The sequence below is a fragment of the Garra rufa genome, chromosome 21 (genome assembly GCF_049309525.1).
Source record: "Garra rufa chromosome 21, GarRuf1.0, whole genome shotgun sequence".
NCBI lineage: Eukaryota > Metazoa > Chordata > Actinopteri > Cypriniformes > Cyprinidae > Garra > Garra rufa.
Window position 1 is genome coordinate 10,445,419 of NC_133381.1, and position 26,109 is coordinate 10,471,527.

At 34.2% G+C, this 26,109-nt stretch overlaps 1 protein-coding gene across 1 annotated transcript in view; it reads right to left on the minus strand.

The window, feature by feature from the left end:
- Positions 1-25,086, minus strand: part of LOC141295690 (uncharacterized) — a 36,914-nt gene extending 11,828 nt beyond the window's left edge. The window contains exons 1-2 of the mRNA XM_073826948.1: positions 24,718-25,086; positions 1,573-1,634 (exon numbers count right to left, since the gene is read on the minus strand). Coding sequence (XP_073683049.1) covers positions 1,573-1,634; positions 24,718-24,802 — 147 coding nt within the window. The 5' untranslated portion in view covers positions 24,803-25,086. The remainder of the gene's footprint in view (positions 1-1,572; positions 1,635-24,717) is intronic.
- Between the last annotated feature and the right edge of the window lie 1,023 nt (positions 25,087-26,109).

A 26,109-nucleotide genomic window follows, 5' to 3' on the forward strand; every position in this document is an offset into this window, starting at 1 on the left:
GTCGCCCTACCGTTGCGCTCAATGACTAATGCCTCATGCAAATATGTGTGTGTGTGTGTGTGTGTGTGTGTGTGTGTGTGTGTGTGTGTGTGTGTGTGTGTGCGCGCATATGTGTGTTTTGTGTCCGTCTCGCCATTTCTGGTAACTAATAAGAGGAGGAGGAAAAATCTGAGAGTGAAAGTGAAAGAAGGGAGCTTCAGAGGGTAAAAATCAAAGAATATTAAAAAAAGAAAAGAAAAATAAAGGTATTTTAAAATAATATTTTTTATTATTTTACATAAAAATAATCTTAATAAGTATCCTACATTAATTTGTAAAATAAAAAGGTAAGCTATAGCAAATATATATAAAAAAATATATATAAACTACCAACCAAAAGATTTTTTATGTTTTTTAAAGAAGTATCTTCTGCTCACCAAGTCTGCATTTATTTGATCCAAAGTATAGCAAAAGTAGTAATATTGTGAAATATTTTTACTATTTAAAATACTGCTTTCTAATTTAATATATTTAAAAATAATTTTTCCTGTGATCAAAGCTAAATTTTCAGTATCATTATTTTAGTCTTCACATGATCCTTCAGAAATCATTCTAATATGCTGATTTGCTGTTCAAGAAACATTTATTATTATTATTATTAGCATCAATATTTAAAACAGTTGAGTATATTTTTTCAGGATTCTTTGATGAATAGAAAGATCCAAAGATCAGCATTTTTCTGAAATAAAAAGATTTTGAAATATTATACACTATACCATTCAAAAGTTTGGAGTCAATATAATTTTTATTTTATTTATTTATTTATTTATTTATTGGGAAAGAAATGATAGAAATTAATACTTTTATTTAGTAAGGATGCTTTAAAATGATCAAAAGTGATGATAAAGACATTTATAATATTACAGAAGATTTCTATTTCTGAAGTTATTTTAAACTTTCTATTCATCAAAGAAACCTAAAAAAATCTACTCTGCGGTTTTCAGCATCATAATAATGATAAATGTTTTTTTTGAGCAGCAAATCAGAATATTAGAATAATTTCTGAAGGATCATGTGACTGGAGTAATGATGCTAAAAATTCAGCTTTGAAATCACAGGAATAAATTACATTTAAAAAAATATTCAAATAGAAAACCGTTATTTTAACTAGTAAAATTATTTCATATTTTTACTGTTTTTGCTGAACTTTTGATCAAATAAATGCAGGCTTGGTGAGCAGAAGAGACTTCTTTAAAAAACATTAAAAATCTTACTTAGTAATAACACTTATAAAAGTACAATAATACATTTAAACCACTACTTCCCCCCAAAAATTTCCTCAGCCCTAATATTCTTCCTACAATCTAGGTTAATGTTTTTACCTCATGTATAATTAATGCTAAGAAATTACAATTTCAATTTCCTTCATTAATAATTCAGCAGAGACAGGGGTATACATTTCCTGTTTGTAGTAGGCTATGTGTGACCAGCACAGAGACGGCTTTATCTGTGCACAACGAGGAAAATCTGAACATCTGAAGTCTATTAACACTTTCTTCTAGGTTCATAAGATCCAAATGAATTCTTACTGACCTTCTCTAGATGTAGATTCATCCATCTGGTGAATGTTCTCTTCTGCACCACCTCCCTCTCAACTGGAAGGGAAACAAAAACAACAGCATCACGTCAGTGGAGGTAAATGATGCACAGAGATGAAACGGCGACGGCAAGAAGTTGCTTCATCTAAAACAGCAGCTCCATGTCATTAATCACACGTAGCCTGAAGCAATCGCTCTCGTGAGCACGCCATGGCAACAAAGGCCAAACAGCGTACGATCATTAAAGTCAATGTGAAATGACCAGTGCCCATAAACAGCAAACCTCCACTGAGCTGTTTTATTTAATGAGCAGCCAACGGCAACTTGTGCTTGTCTTTGCATTATAACTCTAAGAATGCAGTGACACTTGTAGAAACACCATTAAAACACAAATGTTTTACGCTATGCTGTAAGTGTACTCCTGACATGAAGAATAAACATTAAAACATGTCAGGCAAAGCAAAGCTAGGATTTGGAAAAGGTCTGGGCTAGTAAAAAACTACTACAATTGTGCTGTACTGTATACTTGCCCAGTGAATCACTTTGCAAGTCAGGGAGAGCATTCATATTCGCACTTTCACACACCAATTATACTTAAATGCTCAAAACATCATGAAAATGACTGAAAATCTCTGTTTATTTATACAGTTTTTTGCCTACAAAAACTACAAATTTGAAATGGTCCATGCATAAAATGGCTGACAGAGAAAATTTGGTATCATTTAATACGGTATGTTACTCTGAATGTATTGAGATCACACTTATGATTTTTGGCCAAACTTTTCAGAAAATATAAACCAAAAATGTCAAATTTGTATATATTTTGTTGTGTTGAAACTACACATGTGCCCTTGAGTAATGCTTGGTATAACACGTACCAAGTTTGGTCTGAATCCGCTAAAGCGTTGAGACGATATAGCCTCATGTAATTTTTGCGCAAAATTTTGTCAAATTTGTTTACATGCTTTATGAAAACGGTTTGGTATAAAAAAAAGTTTTTGATAAATTTTTGCCAGCGTTGTCTGAAAATGATCTGAGCCAACTTTGGTGACAATCAGACAAACATCTAGTACAAGTTCGAAAAGTTCAAATGCTATCAGCAGAAATTGAGTGCAAATTTGGCCTATTGGTGGCGGAGAGTTTGAGTTAGAGACTCCAAGTTTGCTATGGTTAATATTGAGACTTCTTGCGAATTATTGAGACATTTTGAGAATTTTTGCCAGCATTGTCTAAGGATGAGCTGAGCCAATTTTGGTGAAAATTGCACAAACCATCTAGAACAAGTATGAAAAGGTCAGTATTGAGACTTTTTGTGAATTATTGAGACTTATGGAGAATTTTTGCCAGCATTGTCTAAGGATGAGCTGAGCCAATTTTGGTGAAAATCAGACAAACCATCTAGGACAAGTACGAAAAGGTCAGTATTGAGACTTTTTGTGAATTATTGAGACTTTTGGAGAATTTTTGCCAGCATTGTCTAAGGATGACCTGAGCCAATTTTGGTGAAAATCAGACAAACCATCTAGGACAAGTTCAAAAAATGGAATGGTGGCGCTAGAGAGTTTGAGTTATAGACTCCAAATTTGCTATGGTAAATACTGAGACTTATTGCAAATTATTGAGACTTTTTGCCAGCATTGTCTAAGGTTGAGCTGAGCCAGTTTTGGTGAAAATTGGACAAACTGTCTAGGACAAGTTCGAAAAGTAAAAAAAAAAATTGTAGAAATATGAGTGCAAATTTGACCTATTGGTGGCACTAGAAAGTTTGAGTTAGAGACTCCAAATTTGTTATGGTTAATATTGAGACTTTTTGCAAATTACTGAGACTTTTTAAGAAATTCTGGCAGCACTAAGGATGAGCTGAGCCAATTTTGGTGGAAATTGGACAAACCATCTAGGATAAGTTCTGAAAGTTCAAAAGTTATTAGCAGAAATATGAGTGAGATTTTGGCCTATTGGTGGAACTAGAGAGTTAAGAGACTCCAAATTTGCTATGATTAATATTGAGACTTTTTGGGAATTTTTCCAGCATTTAAGTATGATCTAAGCCAATTTTGGTGAAAATTGAACAAACCGTCTAGGACAAGTTCGAAAGGTTCAAAAGTTATTAACAGAAATATGATTGAAATTTTGGCCTATTGGTGGTGCTAAAAAGTTTAAGACTCCAAACTTGCTATGGTTAAAATTGAGACTTTTTGTGAATTATTGAGATTTTTTAAGAAATTCTGGCAGCACTGTCTAAGGATGAGCTGAGCCAATTTTGGTGAAAATCGGACAAACCATCTAGGACAAGTACGAAAAGGTCAAAAGTTATTGACTAAAATATGGCAGCGAATTTGGCCTATTGGTGGCACTAGAAAGTTTTGAGTTAGAAACTCCAAATTTGTTGTGGTTAATATTGAGACTTTGCATGAATTATTGAGCCTTTTTGAGAAGGAGGATCCGAGTCAATTTTGGTGAAAATTGGACAAACCGTCTAGGACAAGTTCTAAAAGTTCAAAAGTTATTAGCAGAAATATGATTGAAATTTTGGCCTATTTGTGGTGCAAAAGAGTTTGAGACTCCAAATTTGCTATGGTTAATATTGAGACTTTTTGCGAATTACTGAGACCTTTTGAGAATTTCTGCCAGCACTGATCTGAGACAATTTTGGTGAAAAGACAACTGACAACAGACAAACTATCTGGGACAAGTTTGAAATGTTTAAAAGTTATTTGCAGAAATATGAGTGCATTTTTGGCCTATTGGTGGCGCTAGAGAGTTTGAGTTAGAGACTCCAAATTTGCTATGGTTAATACTGAGACTTTTTGTGAATTACTGAGACTTTTGAGAAAAATTGCCAGTTATCTGTGTGCCAAAATTCATAACTTTCTCACAAGTGGCTGCCATAGACTCCCAGAGTGGAAGAAGAAGACGACGACGACCAATGGATACAGTGGTTGGCCCCTAATACTATTTAAAGACTATATAGAACACATCAACAGGTTAACAAAGCCATTTTAGGCAATTTAGAAATCCAAAGCAGGACTTTTCAGGGGGGAAAAGGACGTATGGTCACCCTGTTTTCTGTCAAACTTTCTTGATTAACTTATTCTTCATCAATACTCCAAAAACATGTACACAATAAATCACATCTCACTTATGACTAGTAACAATTGCTTCCACTGTGAAAAAGTTAATATGGTACCAATCGGTGACTATTACTTCATGTTTGGGAGGAAAGGTCAGCTGTTTCTTTGGACCTTGTGTACACTCTTCGAAATAAAAGACATCTGGCCTAGAGAGATGGTGGCGGTCGGGGAGACTCCCACGAGACTGTGCTTGATTATATGATCCGTCAGGCAGAGCGTCTACGCCGTCTACCTCATGATGAATGGTTTCTTCTCAAGTTTTCTCTTCCTCTGCCGCCGGCTCATTTGGATTCTATAGGTGTACGCGCACGAGAAACAGGAAGATCCTGATGGGGATATCACTGGAGGCATGGCTTTCCTCATTCATTATTCACTGCCAAAACATAAAGAGGCTCCATTTGCTGGAATCAATAACTGTGGTCCAAATGCCATGATGGAATAATGACCGAACAGGAAGTCTAGGCATGTCGCCACATACACAGAACTCAACAGCACAATAGTGCACATTCAGAGAGTGGCCAAGCTGAAATCATTTTTTGGTGACAACATGTTTAATAACACCATAAACGCTTCAGTGTAGAGCACTTTCCTAATAGAAATGATTTTGGCAGACAATTCATTATTCAGAATACAAGCCAGTGTTTGTATAATGTAACCCCTGTTAAATGTCTCCTTGAAACAGCTAGTGCTAATTTGCGTCAAATGAAACATGTTATTTTACACTTTTATCTAGGTTTTCCATGTGACTTCATATCTTTCCACATTGACTAAAAACACAGGTGCAACCAAATTCAAATACGTAATGCACAGTTTAATGAAACAACACAGTGTTTCAACTGGTTCTTTCTGGTCGGCCCCAATAAACAGTTTTACTATTGACTGCTCTTGCATTACCAATCCCAGTATGGCATATTGACGGTTGGTTAAGTTTCAGTCACCTACAGAGCTTTAGTTGTTTTTTTCAAGCCCAAAAACAAATGGAGTATGTTCATACTAAAATATGCTACATATGTACATGTGCATCATCTAAACATCTTTTAATGTATATTTGATTTAGTTTATGTAAATAGTTGATATTAAAATCCTGCACTATTTTGAATAAATAAAAAATAAAACACTCAAATAAACTAAAATCAAGTTTAAAAGCTACAAAATAAATTGACAACATTTTGATGTACAGTATGAAAACAGATATTACAGCTGGGTAAAAAATATTGGTTTCTTGATTTTCATTGATTCTCATTTTAATGAAACAATATCGATTCTCAAATCCCAAGAATCTATTAGCCTAACCTATTTCATTTAATGAACAGAACATTGTAGCGCACCTCCCATCCAATAAATAGCAATAAGCTTTGTGCTTACTTTTGATATGAAACAAAGTCTTAGGTTTCAAATTCTGTCCATTTTATTACAGTATCCAAACAATAAATACCGTTTTGCCGTTTTTAATCGCTTGTAGCTCCGCAGTTCAAGAGAAGCGTCAGCACAAAGCACTAATGAAAACTGATAATCTCCTCCGCTTTAATACCAGTTACAGCACAAAATAAACTTCTGAATAAACATCCGAAGTCATGTTAAAACAAAGAGTACAACTTAGCAAAATACGTCTTTATTTCATGTAATTGCTTAGCGATTCAACCACGGAAAGACGTCAATATAACAGCTTGTGAACAATCTCATTTAACATCACATTTACCTCAGAAAAAAAAAAATAGTTTGAGTTAGAGACTCTAAATTTGTTATGGCTAATATTAAGACTTTATGTGAATTACTGAGCCTTTTTGAGAATTTTTGCCAGCATTGTTTAAAGATGATTTTGGTGGAAATTGGACAAACCATCTAGGACAAGTTCTAAAAGTTCAAAAGTTATTAGCAGAAATATGAGTGAAATTTTGGCCTATTGGTGGAACTAGAGAGTTTGAGTTAAGAGACTCCAAATTTGCTATGGTTAATATTGAGACTTTTAGGGAATTTTGCCAGCATTTAATTATGATCTGAGACAATTTTGGTGAAAATCGAATAAACAGTCTAGGACAAGTTTAAAAAGATCACATTTGCAGAAATATGAGTGCCATTGTGTGTATGAAATGTGCTATATAAATAAACTTGCCTTGCCTTGCCTTGCAAATTTGGCCTATTAGTGGTGCTAAAAAGTTTGAGACTCCAAATTTGCTATGGTTAATATTGAGACTTTTTGCTAATTATTGAGACTTTTGGTGAATTTTTGCCAGCATTGTCTAAGGATGATCTGAGCAAATTATGGTGAAAATCGGACAAACCATCTAGGACAAGTATGAAAAATTCAAAAGTTTCTTAGAAATAGGAGTGCAAATTTGGCCTATTTGTGAAGCTAAAGAGTTAGAGTTAGAGACTCCAAATTTGCTATAGTTAATACTGAGACTTTTGCTAATTATTGAGACTTTTGGTGAATTTTGTCTAATTTTGTCTAAGGATGATCTGAGCAAATTATGGTGAAAATCGGACAAACCGTCTAGGACAAGTTCGAAAAATTCAAAAGTTTCTTAGAAATAGGAGTGCAAATTTGGCCTATTTGTGGCGCTAAAGAGTTAGAGTTAGAGACTCCAAATTTGCTATTGTTAATACTGAGACTTTTTGCAAATGATTTAGACTTTTTGCCAGCATTGTCTAAGGATGAGCTGAGCCAATTTCGTGAAAATCGGATAAACCGTCTAGGACAAGTTCGAAAAGTTCAGAAGTTATTAGTAGAAATATGAGTGCAAATTTGGCCTATTGGTGGCGCTAGAAAGTTTGAGTTAGAGACTCCAAATTTGCTTTGGATAATATTGAGACTTTTTGTGAATTATTGAGACTTTTTGAGAATTTCTGCCAGCAGAAAAAAAATTTTTGGTGACCATTAATTACTTAGACAGCTAGAAAAATTAACTCTAGAGGAGCTTTTTGCTAAATACATACACCATATAACATATTCATTAGCATTTTTACGGTTCTTCAGTTTATGTTTGAAAAAATCCATCAAGTTTTTATGGCAGCCACCATTTAAATGTGTATATTTAAAAAAAATGAATTGGAGCAGAAATATAATTATGTAATTGTAACCTTATTATTATAAAAACTTTATTGAGTGTAATTTTAATAAACAATATCGAATCGTAAATCGAATCGAATCTCAAGTTTGTGAATCAAAATTGAATCAAATCGTAACATTTATGTCAAAACCCAGCCCTATTAGATATTCATCTTGAAATTTTCTAAAATGTTATATTAAACAGTGTTATTCAATTATTAGTGTTTTTAACAATTAACTTTAAGTATTTGATGATGGTAAAGTTAACCCAAATGCAAAAATTAAAAATAAAAACAATCTAAATGGCACCAATACTCCTTAGATCTAGCAGTTTCTAAACACAAGAAGACAATATCAGAAGGCGATGCATGTTTATGTACTGCATAAAATCATTAAAAAAGATATGAAACTAGATAATAACTTTGATGTGTAGTGAAGCAATATCAATTTTACAGAACCACAAAAGCAATCCCTTTGTAGAAATCACAAAGATCATTAACACGCCAGCCTTCATTTCTTTTTTTCCTGCCAAAGGAGCTATAAAGCATTTCAGGCCAGGGGCCCCAGCCAGGAACACAGTCCTCTCCATCTTTCTGCACAGACCATGTCTGTTTAATGAGGGGGCCGTCTTCCAGCTCCAAAGAGCCAGCGCTCATAAACACAAAAGGCCACTGCCTGGCCGTGCGGGACAGCTTTAAGCTCTCAAGTGTGACAGACGGGCATGAACTCTGGCTGTCTGAACGTTCAACATGAGCAAAGCTGGAACCTTTCATGAAAACGTCTTTGTTAGGACAGTTCGATTGTTTTGCTGTGATCAGCAGGTCTGTTTGTGATTATGCTCGCATAACAAAATTATGAACACGGCTGATTAATCTGAAGATTTTTTTTCTTTGATTGATTGACTATTTCTTCAAAGATTACAAGGGACTGCTTATTATTTTTCAGAAAGTATCATTACATGTAGCGGCAACTTACAAAGTATTTGAATTCTGGTAATGACAACTAATATGTTTTTAATTGTCATGAAAATAATGTAACCATGCAAAACAATTATGCAAAATCTTATTTTCCTTTGTCTTCAGATTTTGTGAAGAATTACGGCCGAAGTGCATGAAATTAACCTGAAAAAAAAAAGAAATATGGATTTTTTAATGCTGATGGAGGATCTCTATGCACTTTGAAAACACCCAACTAATCAATAAAGAAATCGTTAATGAACAAACTGACTAATCAATAAAGAAATAGTCATTTTCATTATCGTATTTTATAAACTATTTAATCATTTAGTTGTTGCAACCCTAATTAATGTTATTGAATCGTGTCAAGGGCTGAATGAATTTATAGCAAGTCAGACAAGTTTTTTGTCTTCATATGCTAAGTATTAGCTGATTTGCAATAATTTTGCTTAACAAAGCAAACTCTGCTCTATTTTCAGTTCCCAGTGAACGGCTCCAACATGTTCCCACATATCACTTAATATTACATGACACATTTTTATTTCAACTAAAGTCTGCATTGTGAGATCCACAGACGTTCACTTCATAGGATATGTAGCTTTATGTTACAATGCTCTTCAAAATAACATTTTACAGTAAATCAATCAAGAAACAAACATAAGCTAAAAACTAATGAAATAGTAAAAACAGTGCTTTGTCCAAACAGAATGACATAATTTTTCTTGTAAAATGCAAATTCTGTGGGAGAACCTTCTCTCTGATATATAATTATCTCTCAAAATGCTCAGATTTCGCAAATATTATGAGATTAAAATGCAGGTAATTCAAATACAGTAACCAACAAAATCACTTAAGTCTCAGTTAACAGATTCCTTATCGTTCAGGGCTCTTTACTTTCAGTCACAGAGTGCGTTTTTACCTGATGAATACACAGAGACTCAGAATCATGTGACTCTTATTTGCTTAACATGCAAAGAATGGGCTTGCCAAGTGAGATATCATCCAGCAGGAAACCAACCATTCTTGCCATCAGGAGACATTGTGAATTTTAAACAGGAAAGTTTCCCGTATACGGTACGAGAGGGGCATAAAATAGAGACCACCAGTCAATTACGTAGTCTTCTCATGAAAAGGGTTTTTAAATGCACAACGTAAGAGTCTGATTTATGCTGCAAGCAAGGAGGTCTATATTATCTGTTAGCCTTCCCATTTATTTCAATGGAAGTTGATCGGCTGGTGCAGGATCCCTGGGTGTAAAATAAAAATCTGTTTATAGTTTGGGTAGCAGTAAAGCGGTGTCAAAAAAACACAACCAGATCTCACAACGAAAACATACCCGTGGAAACATTTTCGCAAGAAATACTGCCATGAGTTGCCCTAAAAGAGTGTTCTTTTCCACCTCCCCGGAACAGATGAACGTACATATGGTACGTTTTATGTGACATTGGTTTTGTACGCGTCACCGCAGTCCTGACTTGAAATGAAATAGTGCTAAATTGCCAATGGTCCGTGACATTTTAAAATAACGTACTATCTGCACTACACCTAAACCTACCCGATAGTATGAACAAAAATGAATGTGGCGTAAAAACGCAATCGCAAGCATGCCGTTTTAGCTTGTTTTTCAATCTCTCATTTTTTAGCTCTTTCATCATGTGTCATGTTTTGCACAGGATTTGTACCCAAGGATTCCGCATCCTTAAAGGGGTCATCGGATGGCCATTTTCCACAAGTTCATTTGATTCTTTAGGGTCTTAATGAAAAGTCTATAATACACTTTGGTTAAAAATTCTCAATAGTAGTGTAAAAAAACACCCTTTACCTTGTCAAAATCAGCTCTGCAAAACATCAACTCATTTTACTGCATGGTGCCTTTAAATGCAAATGAGCTCTGTTCGCCCTGCCCCTCTCTGATGTGGGATTATGAGCTGTAATGTTTACTTTAGCCGCATTTAGCTGCGTTGTGCTTGCCAACAAGCACATTAAGAAAGGCCGTTTGCAAAGATGCATAAAAACCCTTAAACTCACTTCTGCTGTGAGTGAAGCTGCATCAGGAGAGATTCGCACGAACATAGATGCATATGTAGATCGGGATCTGCGCTTTCGCAGTTGGATTTTTATCATAGTAGGGTGGTTGTGTACACAAACTGCCAACACACATTAATGTTCAAACAACACGTAAAAGTGAGTTTTGCATCCGATGACCCCTTTAATCGAATGTGACCTGTAAATGTGAAAATAAACGTTTCCATTGCTGTTTTGTGAAATATTAGTTTTTCGAATTGCCTGAAAAAGCACTTCATGTGAGCGTAAAAACTTTTCTGTGATATATGGGAGTTTTTGCGCAATTGATGCGTTTCCATTAGCCGTATTTTAAATTTGCAATTTCAGTTTGTGCAAATTAAAGGGTAGTGGAACCACAGCTACTGTTTTACTGTCTCTAGTGTTCATTTCTGTTGGAAACTGCAGTGATATGTAATTATTGGTACGCATTTCGCACCTTGGAAAAAAGTTTCCACAGGTACGTTTTTGTCATGAGATTAGGTAGGAAAAAAAGCCAAATAGCATGGTTATAAATGCTACCGTACTACATTTTGCCAGCTACTATACACAGATAGCATTTGCTTGAACTCGCTTATTTAATTAATTCCATTCAAATTATGTCATAAACTGGGTCAGCATTTTATCATTATACTACACAAAAGAAGGTCTTTTTAAAATAATTACAGCTTTCCATATACAAGTTAAATGGTCAAATACTCTACTGTGTTCATTTAAAAGACAGAACACAAGATTCTGTGACAGAGTCTTGCTTCAGTTTATCTGAAACTCTGAAAGCAGCCATTGTGAGCATGTCAGTGTTTTCCTTGGTATAAATAAATACATTTAGACACGCTTGGTTCTTCTGTCTCAATCCTCTGTGGGCTACAAGAGCTACGAAGAGAGAGCTGAGTGTGTACTTCACATGCCGCACAACATGCCATGTGTCTAGGTCACATTTTATGCCAATAAGACGCATTTTGCATTTCAGAAAGAGTTTTTGCATTTGTAACACTGTTCTCATGCTAATTAAACAGATTTTTCTCCCAATTTCTTATTAAAATGCTTATAAGACAAGTGTTTCTCATTAGAAAACACTGTTCTCATCAGATAATCTTTACTGTAGCAGTAATTTATTAGTATTAAATAACACAAATAGTAAATAAAATAAATAAAAATAATTCAATGTAACTTGCTTTGCATCAAAATGCCTGCATTAAATACTTAGAACATAGTTGGATACCTTAAATGGACACATATGTTGAATATGCATTGTGGCTGGATGAGAGAGAGGCATCCTGATTTGATTAGGGTATAAATGCTGAGTCAATGTATTTCCTCTTTGTCGCACACTGCAGCCAACCTGAATGACTGTATGACTGTAGACCTTTCTTGCAAGAAATACATTTTCAAAAGACCGTCTCATACCTTCATTGAAAATGAAAAATTGCCGCGACAATTTTTGCTGCTTTACAGTAATGACTAACCAATATGTCCTTAATTGTATTGTCCTTAAATGTCCTAAAATGTAACAATGCAAAAAAAAGTTTGGTGAGATTCACCCATAAAAACAAACTACCTAGGCTCAGAAATACGTGCCCTTTATACACATTACTGCAAAACTGAAAAATGTACATATATGTACGAATCACTGCAGTTTCCAGTTTAAATTAACACTAGAGGAAGTAAAACTCAGACAACTTTTTATTTCTTTTCACACAAAGTATGATTTAGAGGATTTTGAGGATTTGATTGATAAAGTCTAACTGTCACACAATTACTTGCAGAATATTAATTTATGATTTCAAAACAAATTTTAACATCTTGTGCAATTTGAAAACTAATACTTTGAACACTGTCGTTACATATACAGCTTAATATGCAATCTTATTTACACGAAGGCATGTAATTTCATTTCTACATGGTCGCACGTTGTCTCCTCCGCGAAAACACGGACTGGATCGCGGACTCCATTCATAAAAACGGAATTTACTATAGCGCGAAATGCCACAGAATTCGTTGATTTTTGGATGAATAAATCAAAAGTTGGTCTGTCACTTAATTCAAATCGCGATATGGACTAGTGTCTGTGAAAACTGAAATGCAAAAAGACCGTTTTAATATGAATCCTGCATGTTCCGTTTGCTTCTGTATGTATGAATGGCAGAGGCGTGTTTTTTTTTTTTTTACTACATGCATACTGAAGCACTCGTGAAGCTCCCTCTAATTTTTGGCATTTGCATCTAACATGAACAGATAAACTCAATCTCCAAAGCTGCTGTGAGTGTCACTTTTACCGTTTCATTTGAGAAAACTAGCATCATATCATACTGTACAGTGTACACTTCACGGCAACCTGTCAAAATAAAAGTACGGTTTAACATGAAACAGATCAATATTAGTCTTGTATTACTTTTGTACAGTATAATGTACAAAACATACATAAAACAATATATATGATAAAAAAATAAATATTACAACAAGATTAACCACTTAATTGTAGAAAAAACACTACAATTATTATTTAAACGATTTAAACTGAATATAATTTTTCCTCCATGTATTGATTTTAACAGTAAACTTCTGTTTGTTTGCCAAAAATTAAAAGGGTTTATTTTTCATTTGATTAAAAATAAATAAATGTTTATGCTTTTTGATTATCAGAAAAATTAAAGCACATAAGAATTTCTAAAAAAAAAAGATTGTAGAGCCCTCAAAATGTTAAAATAGAGAGTTTTGGACTTATTTTTCCACTGAAATGAATGTTTTCGTTATTACACAAAGTAGGCTAAAGTACCGGGAAAAAAAGTAACATGGCTAATTTATTTTATGTTGTCTGTTTTAAAGACAATTTTACAACAGTTTTGTTTATTAAACTTAATACTATGTTATTTCATTGTGAAATGTTTTGTTATGCACTTCTTGTGCACTGAATACATTTAGAATGTATGTATGTAGCTTGTTTGAAAAAGCAAAAACAGTTGCCAAAATTGCAAAAAAAAAAAACACAATCGCAATATTCGTTCAAAAAAAAATCGCAAATATTATTTTGTCCATATTGCACAGCCCTAATAGTTAGAGAAACATCTGAGTATTTTTTGTTCATACAATGGAAGTCCAAAACAGCTTAGTTAACAATCTTTTTTTAATGTTATAATAATCTAAATAAGAAACTAAAACTGCCAGCAGGCAGTGGTAAATGTCTTTATAATTCATTAAATTGGTTCAAATGGCTGATTCATAAAGGAATGAAGTAAATGGCTCAGCTTATGAATAGGCTATTGAATAATTGGATCCGTTCAAAACCCGGATTCATTTAGAAACTAAATGATGTGTTGCTCACCAGTGTTGTTTTTGACAACCATCTTAGATTTAGTCTTAGTCTTAGTCTTTTGGACTAAAATGCTTATTAGTTTTAGTCAAATTTTAGTCACTTCTATATGTGATAGTTTTAGTCCAATTTTAGTCGACGAAAAGTCAAAAAGGTTTTAGTCAAAAAAAGGGGAAAAAGTAGTCTTTTAACAAATTAATGTAGGTCAGTAAGTATTTTGCTGTTGGGTAGTGTCACTTATAAGTTGTGAAAATAGCAGCTCTGTAGTTCAACACATTGTGAGCTTCCGGATCGACTATTTTCACCAATAATTACAATAATGAAGGAATGGTTTTAGACATAAAAGACATATATTTGAAATGCACCCATAGGTCCTCTCGCCGTTTGCGACCACCCTGTGTGCAAACTGCCGCTATCATGGTTAATCGTCTGTCTGTCTGAGTGACAACAATGTGACGTGTTGAGCACGTTGTGCGCTGCAGGCCAGGTGGTGGGCATAACCAAACAAGGATATAATGCTAAAACGGCTTGCCATACTAGTATGGCAAAGAGTATTTAATGCTAAAACGGCTTGCCATAGTGGCAGATACTTTTTAGGTTTTAATTGGCATGCACAATAAGCAGAAATGTTGTGCATTTTAAACGTCTGCCGGACCGCCCACTAACATTTTCGTCTATTCTCGTCTCATCAACGAAAACTCACACATGTCTCGTCATGTTTTAGTCATCAAAGAGCCATTTTATCTAGTCATCGTTTCGTTATCGTCATGAAAAAAAGTGGCGTCAACGAAATGATCTCGTCATCGTCATCGTTGACGAAAACAACACTGTTGCTCACAGACTCATATTAGTTCTGTGGCTTTAAAGGTAATATTTTCTCTGCAAAATGGAGTAAAACGGTTAAAATATAACAATAATGACTTATTTCTTTTAACTGAACTGTTGTATAAAATCACATAAAACTTCCTAACCGAACACCACTTGTGTGACAGGCCTATTCCTCTCACTGCTCATGTGATATCCCTTATCATATGATAGAAAATGAGGCAAAAACTCACACAGGGACACTTTTACCCCAATATTTTGAATTTTCAAACTTTAGCGACACTCCCCGGGTATTTGAATTCTGAACAGTCGCAATATGTACCTCAAGCAGCTTAATAAAAATGCAGCAATACATGCCTATATCAACATAATAAAAACGTGCAATGGTCACGTATTGAACTTGTGTTTCAGTGCCACTCTTTGGACATTTCTATTTGAAACTGCTGCGAAACATGCAGTAAGGTACATAATTACAGTGTTGCAGAAAAGTATATAGAGGCACATATTTTCATGAGCTTGGGTTGAAAATAAATCCAATCATGTTAATTGAAATAGAAAGCATTTCGCAGCATTTACTCCCAGATAAAAGTGAACATTAAAATGGGATTAAATGACACAATTACATTTGTATTAGAAGCTTAAGTACTTCTTCACAGTTTAAACTGCACTTTTCAAACATCAAACGAATCGTACGTCTGTCACTAGACTGGGAATGAGGTAACAAGTCAGGCTGTGTAACGTCAAGAGAAAACAGCTCACTTCTGATCACAGATGTGCTGAATGTATGAACAGATAAAGAGAAAGAAATATTTAACATCGGTGGGTGAATGAAGAAAACATATTCAAAAATCCAAAACATGCAAAACATTATCTCACTAAGCTAAACCCGTAGCGTTAAGCTCTGAATATCAGCAGAAGGGGTGTTATTGTTGGACAATGGCTCTTATTTGTCAACCGAAAGAGTTTAATTAATCCTTTCACAAAAGCCAAACTCTGCTTGACACCAAGAGACTCTTATGCAAGAGCAATTAGAGCCTGTTTCTCTCCCTAAGCTAAGTTGCAGTGAACAATGTAAAACTAATGGAGAATGGAGAAATCTCTCTGAATCTTGACCAAAAGCTAAGGCCCTTTGCAGCCCACTGATTATCCAACAAAAATGATCCAACAAAGAATGGATGGGTTGTTATGATGAACAACAGCATTCATTTAAGTCCAAGACATTACACCATATATTTGCTTTTGAATAAGACTTTCATCATCTTTCTATCACAACGACTGGCCAATCAGGAAAACTAGGCTCTGTTAGACAATGAGTCTACTTATAAAACTGACAAGAGACACCACAGGTTTTACAACACTGATGCTATTCATTAATACTGGGCTGTGCCAGCTGTCAGAAACACCTGCAACGAATGAAATAGCTTTTTTGATGTGCTCATTAGCTAAAACAGAAAGAATATGTTGCTAAAAACATTTTTAAACAAAGAAAAAACAGTCCAGCAACTATTGGAAAAAGCTCAAAGGTAGATATTAAAAAGTTTTCCAGACGTTTTTGAACAGTAAGATTTGTAATGTTTTTTTAAAGTCTCGACTGCTCACCAGGCCTAATTTATTTGATCCAAAGTACAGCAAAAACAGTAAAATTTTGAAATATTTTTACTATTTAAAATAACTGTTTTCTATTCAAATATATTTTACAATGTAATTTATTTATTATAATAGCATCATTACACCAGTCTTCAGTGTCATATAATATGCTGATTTGCTGTTCAAGACACATTTTTACTGGTATTATTATCAATATTTAAAACAGCTGAGTAAATTTTTTTCAGGATTTTTTTTTTTTTTTTTTTTTTAGAAAGGATGCTTTAAATTGATCAAAAGTAAATGATACAGACATGTATAATGTAACAAAAGATTTCCGTACTTTCTATTCATCAAAGAAACCTGAAAAAAAAAACATATTTTCAACATAATGATAATAATAAATGTTTTTGAGCAGCAAATCAGAATGATTTCTGAAGGATCATGTGACACTGAAGACTGGAGTAATGATGCTGTAAATTCAGCTTTGAAATCACTTGTAATAAATTACATTTTAAAATATATTCAAATAGAAAACAGTTATTTTAAATAGTAAAAATATATCAAAATTGTACTGTTTTTGTTGTACTTCTGATCAAATAAATGCAGGTTTGGTGAGCAAAAGTAAAAGTAAAAAATCTTACTGTTCAAAAACTTTTGACTTGTACTTCTGAGATGAGTTATGGAATATTAACAGTTTGAAGGATTTCCAAATCAATTTCATTACTCACTTCCAATCTTTGACAGCAAGTATAATAATAAATGTTTACATCAATAAAATACATTGCTTTTTCATCCAAATCTCACCTACACAATGCTATACAGTTGCGAAGACATTCTTCAATGTAACTCCATAATATTCTTTTGTTTTTATCATCTAAGCTGCATAATTTCAAGTATGATTCATGGATTTTCTTTGCCAAGCATCAGTAATAAAACACACAGTGTTTGCCAGGCCGCTGTCTCCACGACACAATCAATATGAAAGCCTAAACTGATGCTGCATATCACATTGTAACATCTAAAAAGTGAAGCATGATTAAAGCAATACCACAATTATCCATTTTCAGATTCGCCAGTAAGTGGTTTGGGAGCTATAGAGTTAACAAGGCTTACATAATTTCTCAGCTGCAGAGGTTTCTAGCACTCGGCTGCATCCTCCTTACATGCAGCCTATGTCAGGCAGGCTAGTCGCTCATGCGTGCTGAAGAAAGTGCCGGCTAAATATAGATAATGGTACACCTACAGTATGGCTCTCCTTCACCGATGATATGGCTCTCGATGTCTACAGCCAAATAGGATACCCAACATCTAAAAAACAGCCTTGTAGGAAATGTCAATGATATTCCAAGGTTTCCGAGCTCCTTTTTACACAACAACAACTCTCATCTGAGACTCTTCAAGTAATTCCAAGAATATATGAACTATGTTTGAAGATAAACACTAGGGAAAGCACTTTCAAACAGTACATGGTGCATTGTTTGGATTCTCATTAGAAAATATACATGAATGCTGGATTTTGAAGCGTTAGTTTATCCAAAAATGAAATTCCACACCTGAACGACTTTCTTCTGCGATTTCTGCAATGTGGATAACGCAGACGGAATCACAGAATTCGGTCATAAAAATGAAATTAACATGAAACGTCACTGAATTTGTCCAATTTGGGATGAATAAATCAAAAGTAGACCAGCACACTTAAATCCAAACCCGGACTAGTGTCTGTAAATATTAAGCCGCAAAAATACTAAAAAAAATACGAACCTGAGTATTCTGCGTGTCTCTGTGTGAACGAATGACGTAGAAGCACGGTTTCATTTACTACACACATACTGAAGCGCGCATTACGCATATTGTGTTTTCAGCCTCTGCTGACTCAATACATGAGAACATGAAGACATTAACAATCTCTAGAACTGCTTTGAGAGTCACTTCATGAGAATTTTACCATTTCTTTAGAGAAAAACTATCGTCATATCATATCAGTGTTGTTTTCGTCAACGATGACGATGACGAAATCATTTCGTTGACGCCACTTTTTTCCATGACGATAACGAGACATTGACGAGATAAAATTGGCTCGTTGACGACTAAAACATGACGAGACGTGTGTGAGTTTTCGTTGACGAGACGAGAATAGACGAAAATGTTAGTGGGTGGTCCGTCAGGCGTTTAAAATGCATGACATTTCTGCTTATTGTGCATGCCAATTAAAACCGGAAAATATCTGCCGCTATGGCAAGCCGTTTTAGCATTAAATTCTCTTTGCCATACTACTATGGCAAGCCGTTTTAGCATTCCATCCTTGTTTGTCTTTTATGTTTTAAAACATTCCTTCATTATTGTAATTATTGGTAAAAATAGTCGATCCGGAAGCTCACATTGTGTTGAACTATAGATCTGCTATTTTCAGAACATAAGTGACACTACCCAACAGCAAAATACTTACTGACCTACATTAATTTCTTAAAAGACTACTTTTTCCCCTTTTTTTGACTAAAACTAGACTAAAACCTTTTTGACTTTTCGTCGACTAAAACTAGACTAAAACTTTCTTGACTTTTCGTCGACTAAAATTGGACTAAAACTATCACATATAGAAGTGACTAAAATTTTACTAAAACTAATAACCATTTTAGTCCAAAAGACTAAGACTAAGACTAAATCTAAGATGGTTGTCAAAAACAACACTGTATCATATACAAACAAAAACTTAAAGGTCTTCACAGCAATCCGTCAAAATAAAAGTTTGGTTTAACTTGAAGAAACTGTGACAGAAATATATTACTTAATGTAACGATAATACTTCTTCTGATTGTTATTAAAACATTTAAGGAATATTTACTAGAATTTTTTTTACCAGAATTTATTTTGAAAAACGCAAATACACAACACAGTATTTCTAAAAAAAAAAAAAATGTATTGTTTATAAAATCAATTAATTAGATATGCTTTTGACTATTAAAATGTAATGAAACCAATCAAATGGAATCCAGGACATTAATGGAAAACACAGAATTTGAGAAAAATAATAAAACATTGCATAGGGCCTTAGAGGAGAAGTTCACTTCCAGAACAAAAATTTACAGATCATGTACTCACCCCCTTGTCATCCAAGATGTTCATGTCTTTCTTTCTTCAGTCGTAAAGAAATTATGTTTTTGAGGTGAACATTTCAGAATTTCTCTCCGTACAGTGGACTTCTATGGTGCCCTCGAGTTTGAACTTCCAAAATGCAGTTTAAATGCTGCTTCAAAAGACTCTAAACGATCCTAGCGAGAAAAGAGGGTCTTATCTAGCGAAACAATCGGTTATTTTCTTTTTAAATTTTATATACTTTTTAACCTCAAATGCTCATCTTGTCTAGCTCTGCATGAACTCTGTGTATTCTGGTTCATGACAGTTAGGGTATGTCGAAAAATCCAAAACTTCAAAAACACCCTTTACGCTGCAGAAGTACCGACCCAGTGTTTACAAAGTAAACGTGCAAGGAGGGTCAAATGCCCTTTACAAAAAAAAGGTAAAACAGTGATGTAGGACAATTTTGAAGTTGGAGGAGAAAATGAGATAGGAGTTTTTCGACATGAACCGAAATACAGTGCACGCAGAGCTAGAGAAGACAAGCGTTTGAGGTTAAAAAGTATATAAATTGTACTTAAACTGCAAGCTGCATTTAAACTGCATTTTGGAAGTTCAAACTCACCATAGAAGTCCATAACATGGAGAACATTCCTGAATTTTTTTCGTCAAAAAAAAACAAAAAACTATTTCTTTACGACTGAAGAAAGAAAGACATGAACATCTTGAATGACAAGGGGGTGAGTACATTATCTGTAAATTTGTTTTGGTGTTCAACTTTTAATAAATTGCTGTTAAGTTGTGTACGTTTCATGATTTCAATTAATCAGACATGTTTTTTTGGTTAATATATAGTCTAGAAAACTTAAAACAGAACAAAACGTAATTCAGAAAAAATAAAATGATTTCACAGGGCCATCTGTGGAACACAAAAGGAGATACTTGGACAAATAATACTCAGTAAATGATGACTGATTTTTCATTTTTGAGTGAACTGTCCCTTGAACCAAACATGCCACACAAAAACTGAACTACTTAGATTTCATCATTTCATCATGTTTCATGCATAAACAGGGAACAGAAGGAAAGACTTTAAAGTGAGGCTAAAGTGAGTTATCAGAGTAGCTGCAGCTGCCCGAGGAAAATTACAGATAAAAAAGGAAGAATAACGGAAAAGACAGCGAGATAGTGTCCTGATTTCCAGACGTTTTTGCAAACTCGTACCAAAGACGTCTACCCTACGGTCAACTCTTCTTGAAAAGCCTTCTAATATAGAACAGCACTTCTCAAAAAAATTGCCTGCAAGTGTGCATGTGAAGCAGGGAGGGAGAGAGGGGGTACTTCAGCAATTTCTCATTCAACACTTCATATGAAAATCTGTCTTGCTTGACAACGCTAAAACAATTCCCGTCCAGAGAGAGCGCAGCATAGTCGCACTGATCTCTACTTTATTGCACTTTTTCTACCCTAGTGCACACTGGCTCTGGTTCAGCACTTCAGAACGCTTCAGCAGATGTGGGGACTCTTATAGGTACTAAATACTGCCATCATCAGCGGCGCTCTGCTTCGTAGCAAGTGGGTATGTTTTATCACCGTTTTTAGAACATTCGTAGACCTTAACTTTATGATAAAAAGCACTTACAGACCAAATCCGAACCCTGAATACAAACAGATGCTCTCTTAGCAGCATACACCTCAATTTTATTCCTGTTTTATTCAGGTTACACTGGGAAAAAAAAGGAGTAGAAGCAATTTTCAATAAGAAATTTCACAAATAATTACAAAGAAACAGCAACGCATTAAATTAAATGTGAAATTTTAAAGTACAAAGACTGAAATAGTATTTTCCAATCTGTTTTATTTACAAAAAATTTTACAGTGTAAAACTTATATATACTGAATATGCATGTATACACACTACCAGTCAAAATTTTTGAACAGTAAGATTTTTAATGTTTGCTTCTGCTCATCAGGCCTGCATTTATTTGATTTAAAGTACAGCAAAAAAAAAAATTAAATATTTTTACTATTTATTTTCTATTTGAATATATTTTAAAATGTAATTTATTCCTGTGATTTTTAAGCATAATTATTCCTGTCACAAGATCCTTCCGAAATTATTATAATATTCTGATATGCTGCTTTAACATTTATTTTTTCAGGTTTCTTTAATGAATAGAAAGTTCAGAAGAACAGCATTTATCTGAAATAGAAATCTTTTGTAACATTATAAATGTCTTTATCATCACTTTAAAGCAAAATAAAGGTATTAATTTCTTTAAAAAACATTAAAAATTTTACTTTTTAAAAACTTTTGACTGGTAGTGTGTGTGTAGTTTTAGATGTTTTTTACTAGTAGAATACAAGAAGAATATTCTTTCACTTGCATGTTACAGTGTACAGATCTCACTTACAATTGCTAAAGCGGCAGATATGATACAATGATACAATGATCAGCTGTAACTCTTCTATTTGTATTAATAATAGTAATTTAATTTTGCAAGTTAGCACCAAATAATTTCACATAATTGCACTTCTATTTTAAAGAAGAGATCACATGAAGTTAGGACCATGTGAAAGTGTGTCTGCACACATTTAATACAGACATGGATTTTGTCTCCTTTTCAAAATAAACCTGCGGCAGTCATGCTCTGAGATAAGTCTGCATCCCAATTATCTGGAAAGCGCTCAAAGGCCGGACTATGGGAACAGTGCACTGAAATTCCAGAGGTCCAATGCAGAGGGCATTGCTCTTTCAATAAAGACAAGATGTTATGTAATCTGCTTCCAGCATCTGTTTTCTGCAGCGTTCCGATTATATTCTACAGTAATTTCTCTGCCGCTAAGCCCTATACAAGCCACATTACATCTTAAATCCTTATTGCAATGAACAGCACTAGGCCACAGGAGCAGAGGGCTTATGTTCAATCTGAAAGTTTTTCAAAGAGCTACTTCACAGGCCCTCCTGTTCATTCTCTCCCCGCTTGACATGTTTTTGTCATTCCTTGTCATGCAACCTGCAATACTAAACACATAAAACAGCCCTGAAATTGCACCGGCCAACACTGAGAAGCGATTAACAGTGCACATTAAAATAATTGATGGCAAAGCCGAGGACATGCACAACCAGTGATGTGTAAAACTCTTGCTCATTAAATCAATTCTTTCCAGAGTAATGATTTATTCTTGTTTATGCATCAAACAAGTGGACTGGATGCTGCTTTGCAGGTGAATACATGCAGACTATATTCAGATAACTGTTGCTTCCCTTCTGGAAGTTGTCTATGAAAACAAAAAGACTAATATGCATGCATTGACACTTTGGTACTGCATCACATCCATAAATACAACAGATAACTTAGGCAAGATTTTTAACTGGGGGTTTGAACTTCTCAAATTTATGGTGTTATAACCATCAGCCTCAAGTTACTACATTTTGACTAGAATTAAGGGTTAGGGTTAGAGTTAGTATGGCAAGCTGCTATAACATTTATTCCTTAAAACTAACTAGCATTTAGAGGGTTTTTGGTCAGTTACCTGGATGCTAAATTATATAGAGAAGTACTCAGTAAGCAGGAAAATGTGCAGTATTTTGACAAACTAAAGTTAATAGGTGGTAAAGATACGTAAAAGCAGTATTAATTAAGATATTAGACTAATATTTCACCTACCTGAGCGGAAATGATAGGAACAAACACGAATGTTGTCAAGATTCACGCCCTGGAAATTTTAGTTCAGTTTGGCCAACCACAAACGCCTTTTGTTCCTCAGAAAGTTTTTTGCACTCCTCTACTTGATTTGTTATAACTTTTGGCAATCTATATTACTCCAAATGTTTTTACTAGTCTGAATGATTAGTACGGCCCAAAACATGGAAAAATGTATCATTTTCAGCAGCAACGATCAGCAAAATAATCAGCAAAAAGCACGTTTTGTTAGGTTCAGTGGCATTGTTTACGTTCAATGCTGCCAATATGGCCGATTCATGACACACCATGTAAACACTCTATTTGTTATTTGTACTTATCGTAAAAACTTTTTCATTAATAGGAAATTATCCAGTAGCATCTCAATAGTATCTAATGCTTGTCCCTCAAGTAGTGACTAGTTGATGGATTGATTGAACAAATGCTGACTAACATCTGTTTTAATTCAAAGTCAAATAGGTTTTGCCATATTAAAATATTAAAGTCATCTCAAATACGCAAAACTTATAGAGATATTCTCCAAAAATCTAAACATGTCAACTCTGTTGCATTGGCAATGGCCTCTGTTGCTAGTGTTACTGGAAATCACTAGCTGTCATTGAAAATGAATGTAAATGTAAATGCCTGTCGATGTACACAACCCAAAACTAAACTTATTTAAGAAAAAAATGACATAAATTAGTTTCATCTCACTGTGTCACTATAATCATAACCAGTCCCTTGTATGTAAATACTGAACAGTTACTGAATATATAGGTTAATAGTGACTATTGCACAAATGTGACCCTGGACCACAAAGCCAGTCGCAAGTAGCATGGATATATTTTTAGCAATAGCCAACAATACATTGTACATGTCAAAATGATACATTTTTATTTTATGCCAACAAACATTTACTTAAAGGATATTAAGTAAAGATCATGTTCAATGAAAACATTTTGTACATTTCCTACCGTAAATATATCAAAACTTAATTTTGGATTATTAATATGCATTCCTAAGAACTTAATTTGGACAAATTTAAAGGCAATTTTCTCATTTTTCTGTACCATCAGATTCCATATTTTCAAATAGTGTATCTCTTGTCCCATCCTAACAATGCTTATTTATTCAGCTTTCAGATGATGTATAGATCTTAATTTTAAAAATTAACCCATATGATTGGTTTTGTGGTCCAGGGTTACTATTATTAGTACTTAGAATAATGGTATGAGTACTAAAAAATAGATAGTAGTATGTTAAAATGGCTTGCCATAATGGAACACTAAAGCGCAACACTGTTATACATAGCCGGTACATTGTTAAATGTAAGTATATCGGTTTTTTTACAGTGAAAGGTGAATGGAGACATTGAATCGACTCCAGTTACTTTCTATACAAATGTTGGTGCTCATGAAATATTTATACTCTTTTACCCATCCCATGCCTCCAGCTCTTACCTTGCAGATTCTGCACTCGGATGTCGCTGATCTGCCCGATCAATTCCTCCCGTTCAAACCAATCATCCCATTCGTGTCCCGCCATCTGGATCCAACCGAGAGTCGCTCGTTTTAGGAAGCTCCCGTCCCGTGATGTCTTTAGATTTCTCTTCTTATAAAGTGCTCTATGTGGCGGGTGGCCAGGCGGTGGCCATGAGTGGAGTTTGTGGGGGTTTCAGGGGTCTAAATCCGAAGAGATGCTGGTGTTCGGCTCCCGCATTGTTCCAGTAAAGTTACTTGGATTCCTCGTGACGCACAGGAAAGTCTCTCCAGCGCAGCTCGGAGGAGGAAAATGAGAGGGAAATGTGTGAGGAAAAACCACCTGGTTAATGTTTGCAGGATTCTCTGTGCACGCCCACACTACCTCTGATACTCCGAGGACGGGGCTGGCTCTCTCTCTCTCATGTTTGATTCAAACGAATCATTGATTTGAACTGATTCGTTTTCAGTCGATTCGATTTTTTTACATGATATAAAGTCTTATTTAAACTTCATATATAAATATCATAATAACAGAACGCTTTTTTGTCATTTTGAGTGGGTCATCATATTAAATATATATATTATTGTTTTTTTATTTTTTTATTTTTTAATTATGAGTTACAAGTCACTCTCATGATAATGACTTAAAATTGTCTCATAATAGGCGTAATAACCCTGGAGCTAATTATGATGTTTGTATGTCGTATTTTTTTACTTTTTAAAGTATTTCCAGCATTTTATGTGAGTGTTTCCAAATTTTGCATCACCTCACCTATTTTGATTTCTCATTTTTTAATTTTGATTGAAAGAGATTAAATCAAAATTAAATCAAGTTGAATGTGATTGATAAAAAACAAGTAAAGATGATCAATATCATTCTGAAAAGAAATATGTAAATTCAAGATCCATAATTTATGAGTATGGGCATTACAGCTTAATACTTTTTTGTGGTAATAATAAGCATGCATGTCTTTATGTGGGTTCATGTCTTCTAGAAATTTATAGAAAGCAGAAATGTGGCCTATACACTTATGCTAATGATGCATATTCACTTTAAATCAAAGTTCCTACATCAAATAATGCTAAAATGTGTAAATAAATGTGACCCTAGACCACAAAACCAGCCATAAGTAGCACGGGTATATTTGTAGCAAAAGCCAACAATACACTATATGGGTCAAAATGATCAATTTTTATTTAATGCCAAAAATCATTAGGATATAAGTATAGATCATGTTCTATAAAGATATTTTGTAAATTTCCTACAGAAATATATCAAAACTTAATTTTCAATTGGTAATATGCAGATTCCAGATTTTCAAATTGTATCTCGGCCAAACATTGTCCTAACATAACAAACCATACATCAAT